The 5,950-nt window shown below is 38.2% G+C and overlaps 1 protein-coding gene across 1 annotated transcript; it reads right to left on the bottom strand.

Annotated features, from left to right (window-relative positions):
* Nucleotides 1-3,336: 3,336 nt before the first annotated feature.
* LOC128918430 (forkhead box protein D1-like) lies at nucleotides 3,337-4,973 on the bottom strand. The gene has a single exon (XM_054222636.1). The coding sequence runs from the start codon at nucleotides 4,854-4,856 to the stop codon at nucleotides 4,011-4,013; it is 846 nt and encodes a 281-aa protein (XP_054078611.1). The 5' UTR covers nucleotides 4,857-4,973; the 3' UTR covers nucleotides 3,337-4,010.
* Between the last annotated feature and the right edge of the window lie 977 nt (nucleotides 4,974-5,950).

The raw sequence follows: 5,950 nt of genomic DNA, 5'->3' as shown, positions 1-5,950 counted from the left end.
TGCAGGGAGTACAAGAAATGGATAACTGTTGGGTGAGCATAAATTAGCGTGCGTAGGTTTGAGTGGCTATACAGTTTGGAGGCTTCTTTTTCTAGAAAGCTTTCATTTGTGCCCCAGGAGAGTGGTTACTTTCAATATGAAAGAAGACAAGTCTCAGCGTCAGCAGTTGTGCCGGGCAGCAAATGTTTCAGAAATTAAACTGTATACTAACTTTTTGGGCTTTATAGGCTGAGACATTTTACTGATTTTTTAGAATAAATATTTGTATAAACTGGTGAAGGTCAACTGCAAAGGCAATGTTATTATCTGACTTAAAATGATTACCTGTGAAGTGTTAGTAAAAGGTTCTCATGTTCAGGCCTAGTTCTCTTACTGCTCATCATTAAGATGCAGTTTATTGAAAGCGTTCGCAAATGTATGGTTCAAACATAATTTCATTATATGGAAGTCATTTTCTTTAGTGCCAAAAGAAGAGGAGAGCAATTGGCAGTATTTATTTACGAGAGCATACGTGACCTCCATTCCAGCTATTTATGTCATATGCTGGCATTTCATCTGTGTACGCCCAAAGTAGATCTGCTGTAAAAAGATGACCTTTGCCTTATTTATGGGCAGAACAGAGGTGACAATGGTCAAAATGCTGAGATTCTAAGTTCCTGACGTTTTTATCAACCCTGGTAGTGCATTTCAGCTGGAAAACGCTGAAGTTGTTAACAAGCAATTTTTGGATATTTTGTTCCTGTCAGTTTTTCTGTAATTCAGCATTTGTAACTGTTGTTTTTACTTCTAAGGGAATCTCTTGCAGCACGTGTACTGCCTCAGATATTCCTGTACAAGCATATAATTCATCCGCTTAATTTTCAAGAACCTTTCTGTCTTCTCATTAAATGGTAATTTCCTGTATCAGAAATTTAATGTCTTCTCTAATTGTAGAATGATATTTCAAGATCAGAAAATTATTTAATTTTATATGCTAAGTGGATTTGGGGGCTTGGAATTCAGCTAAAATACACAAGTTGATTTGTTTCTTATTGCTTTTAAATTTTTACTTCAAGTTGTTTGCAAATTAGTACTTTGACATTCTCATCACAAAATGACACACTAACCCTACCCCTTCAGCTGTGATGAAAAACATTATTAAGATTACAATGTCAAGCTTTCAGAAGCGAGGGTGGAAAAAAAGGCATCTTGTCTAAATTGTGCATTCCTAACTTGGCCCTTACCTCAGTAGAAGGCATTACAATATTGCGCTTGATATATGAAAAAGTCTATTTTTCTCTTGCCATATTTAATACCCAAAGTAGACCTGTTTTGCAGATTAATTAGAATTGCTTAATGAAGAAATGCTAGGGTTTGTTGCGGAAGTTGGAAGGCAAACTCAGTTGAAGGGAACTCGGTTGGCAATTACAGGAAGAAAAAGGATTGTCCATATTACGGCAGTTTCAGTTTGCCTTGAAGAGGTGGATTCCTCTCTTTCATCTGCTGCAATGTTCCTGGACAATTTGTTGAAATCAGACTTTTCACAGGTGGTCACTTATTTCCTTGTTGCTTGTTATCCTTGGAAATGTTCTGAGCACCCAGAGCTGACAGCCAGGGCACTGGGCGCCGGGCTCTGAGCACATAAAATGCTACACAATGATTTCACAAAAGCGATGTCCAAAGTAAGTGTGTACCTTGGACCTCACTCTTTCTAAGCTTATGTTTCAAGATGTTCCTCATCTCATGATGTTTTGAAAGTAAATTATATTATGGCTTTGAAAGATAATAATAAAATAGTGGTTGGGCAATGTTGTCTTCAGAGCAGAGTTTGAACTATGCACACTAAGAAAGCCACTGAATGATGACAACAAAATAGTTGCTTATTACATGAAAAGAATCCTCCTCCACTGAGGCATGCAGGTGCTATACAAATGAACAAAAAGTTAAAACACATTGAAAAAAAAAAAGTAAGAAAGCATACTGACAGCTACATAATCAGACTGGAAATATCTAAGATGGGAGTTCTCAGGCTATGGTATGTGTACCACTAGTGGTATGAAAACTATTTCAAAGTGGTCTTCAAATAAAATCTGAGCATCTGAGCAGAAGAATGTCTCCTCCTGCATGTGAGTTCCTCTTATCGCATTCCCACAGGAAACCGGGATGAAGATCTGCATGGTATGTATGGTTTGATTCATGCCACGTTTCCAACCACCATCACTAATCTGGTAAAATGCAATTCTTTTTCCAGAGCAAACTAAAATGGTTACTCTGGGCTTAAAGGATGTCCTGTTAAGTGACAGGTCACATTACCTCAAGCAAAGTGCCATTTTATATGCTTACTCCCCTCCTCCAACTCTTATTTAGTGGGGAAGATGCAGTCAAATGGCATTGTGTCCTTCTAGGAATATCCTCAGGTGCACTTCACAAGCTTCTGCCAAGTAAGCTAATGGAGCCAGTGAGAACAAACAGGAGTAACTTGTTGTCTTGTGTAATTTTAAAGTAATTTGCTGACAGCTAAAGAACTGTGGGTATTAAATTCCATCCCAGGCATTCTAGTACATAAACTATAGCAGGCAGAGACTTTTCCCACCTGCTGCTCCTTAAACCTGCCCTGACTCTTCTTATCCTTAGCTTTCATTCTCATCTGATTATAATTGCCTGGCATTCACAGCTTGTATTCCTCAGGCTTCTCACAGGTCCTTGCTCAGCACGTCTGGGCTTCTTGTCCCAACCCCTGTTATCTCCATCGTTTCCTCAGCCTGGTCTCCCCATCTGGCCAGCCCCTGGACGCCACCTTCACCCGTCTTCCCCCAAGTCTCAAGTTTTGTCCACATGCTAGGGCTCTTCGTGACTAAGGCACAGCAGAGCCTTTAGGGCTTTGCTACACAAATCTGCATTTTCAGTAAGCAAATATTTCAAAGCAAGTTTTTCTGAAAGTTTATAACTTGGCAAAAGCTGAGCGTTTTCACCATAACGCTTGCTACACTTTCCTGACTAAAAGTTCCTGTTACAATGAGGATTCTTGATAGATACATATGTTTAAAAAATGTATTTAAGGGAGCACTTTATATCATCGTATACTCTATAGCTGTGCAAGTAACCATGTCCGTACATATGACTATGAAAGCTAAAAGTACAGATATAAGCTTAAGCAATTCTGGGTAGGTAACGTCATCTGAAAAATGAAAATTTCTGAAATGGATTAAACCCAGCTAATGGGTAAACTCATAATTAGTCATGCTGTCATTAATTGATTATTTAAGTATGTTAATTAATATGTGGCTGTGCATTTAAGAATCAGATTTGAACTCAAAAACATATTAAAGATAATATTGCAATTCTATTTCACTCGGAATATTTATTCATCTGAACATTTATTCAAACAGAAGCAAGTATCCACTTAACTGCTCAAGATACATAAGTGTACAGTGCTTTTTGAATCAACAAAATGCATCAGAATTAATAATGCCAAGTGAGTCCTAACCAATGTATAAAATTAAATGAGTAGAAGAATAACTCACTTAGTATTTCCAGCAGCACGGGAGGTGACAAGTAGCATTTCAAAGACATTCCCAACTGACAAAGGAAAAACGTATTAACGCTTCCTACTCAATGTAATATAAAAGTAAATACATGGGTGTACATATTTGAATATATAAATCCACATGCATGTGTATTAATAAGAATCTAATAGAGCAGTAGTATACAGTAATATCATTAATACAGGACAACTTAAAAATAATTTTATTGGGCAGTCGGCCCTAATGGATTTACTCTTACACAGTTATCTATGCACGGCCAGTGACTAATAGAATTATTAAAAACAGTATTCATTGTTATCATTTCAAAGCTAACACACTTAGGTAATAATCATTGGTAATCACTGGCTTACAGAAATAAGTAAGCCCTTTTGCTGTCTTTAAACATATACAAACCTTCAAAACTGTGCCATATATATTAATACATGGTATCTCGACAGAGTCCCAAGCTGCCTGCGAAGTTACTGCACTTCAAGTACTTTCTAGTACTTAACAGATCTGTCTGAATGCTTCCCTTTGCTGCTGCTTTTGAGCAGAAAAGAGAAGGGAATTAGGGAAAGCCTGTTGAATATTTAGGAAAATATTCTGCTGCATAACTGAAGTAGCGGGAGATCCATAAAACCAGTCCACAGAAATGTTGTGTGGTTTATCAGTCTGTAGTGGAGGTGAAAACTTCCCCATGATTAAATCACTGTTTACATTCCATTTTTGGTATTCATGCACAAACTGCGGTCTGTCGGCATACAGCGTTTTCCACAGAGGATCCAGAAAATAATGTGTTTGGCAAAGCCAGTTTGTTGCTGGGTAGGAAGGATAGTGTCCCCATGGCACGAAATAATTCACAGCAAGGCAATGCTCTAGCTCCTTTTGACGCCCTCGCTTTCGAGACCTTCGATGTTGCCTGAAGTCCCCGTGAACAAAGTCATTTAAGTTTGATGGGTGAATACTCCAGTAGTTTCCTTTGCCATCCTCACATCTTCCCACCTTGATGAAACAATCATTTAGTGAAAGGTTGTGCCTTACGCTGTTCCTCCAGCCTCGACCTTTGTTCCTGTAGAAAGGAAAGTTATCTTCAATGTATTTGTAGATAGCAGCTAAATTCAGTTTATTTGCAGGGGAAGAAAGAATTGCCTTTGCAATTAATGCTATGTAAGATAGAGGTGGTTTTTCCAGAAATCTTGGTTCATCCACAGTCACAGAAAGACCCTTTTTGGGATGTATGTGAGAGCTGGGAATGTGGGGTGGAATCCTGTGAACCAGTTTTCCTTCTTCTTCTCCTCCTACTGTATAGATGTCTAGACTTCCTTCATTGTTTTCAGAAAAGTCTCCACTCATTATAGCAGCACGAAGCCTAGCATTTATTTTAAGCGTCCTGATGTTTTACTGCGAGTTGTCCGTTGAATAATTGGTCCGCTGAATATAACTAGCAGGAGAAATAAAGCTGGACTTTAAATGTGCTGCTCTCATGTACCCAGATTCCTATTTTATACTCTGTTAAGTCAACATCCTTAACAATGAAAACTGAACTGCCTATGTTTACAAAAGTCAAGGTGCAAGTCCTAGCTGAATGAAAAAAAAATACAAAATAATTACACTATGTTAAGTATGAAGATAAACAGACCATGACGTTAGCCTCTCACTTCATTATAATCTGAGAAAACACCCTTCAGTGTTCCCCATTGAAACATAATGATTAATGAAAAATTGATGGTGGCTAGATAGAGTTGTGAAAGGTTTAGACCCTCCAGTGATATGCAGAACAAATTGAAACCAACATGTTGGTTCCTGTGTTCTACACTTAGTCAAACATGTCGTATTTAGTACAATAAACATTTGTTTTATGCGCTAAAAAGAAAGTACAGTGGGCAATGAAACTTGCTATCAATTTTTGTAGCTGCAGGGTACCTATTCTTGGTGAAATTGAATTAAAGCACAACCCGTCCAAAAATTGCTCCCTGTTTTTCTTATTAACTCTCTGATCCCAATTGTGTAACTAGTTTTCATGCTGAGTATGCATGTGACCGGTCCTGCTGACCCAGGAGACCACTTGAGGGAGCAAGTACCCCTCAGAGCAAGTGAGCGCTGGGCTCTGGGACCCTCAAAAGCATGAATTGTCTCTCGAACTTTGACATTGCCCTCAGCCTTCTGAGGTCTGACACTGTTAAGGAGAAGATGCTTATATCATGTCATTAGTCAAGAAAGCTAATTTAATATGTTTAAATATGTTCCAAAACAAAGCAAAACAAAATGGTAGAAGCTTTGAAAGAAGAGGTATTGTCTTCTTTTGGGTCACTTTTGATGTTCAAAATATGTATTCCCAAATGAGATCTGTATTTTGAGGCATCAACAACAGCCTCAAAGATTCAACCTTAGGAGGCTGAAGTTGGTGATATTGTTCATGCTTTTATGGGTTCTGAAAAGAACCCTTG

The sequence above is a fragment of the Rissa tridactyla genome, chromosome 1 (assembly GCF_028500815.1).
Source record: "Rissa tridactyla isolate bRisTri1 chromosome 1, bRisTri1.patW.cur.20221130, whole genome shotgun sequence".
Taxonomy (NCBI): domain Eukaryota; kingdom Metazoa; phylum Chordata; class Aves; order Charadriiformes; family Laridae; genus Rissa; species Rissa tridactyla.
The sequence above is the reverse complement of the archived record's forward strand: the minus strand, read 5'-3'. Positions and strand labels throughout refer to the sequence as shown.

Bases quoted from the DNA above. Each gene is read 5' to 3' on its own strand.
- LOC128918430 (XM_054222636.1), bottom strand. From the start codon at position 4,856: ATGAGTGGAGACTTTTCTGAAAACAATGAAGGAAGTCTAGACATCTAT.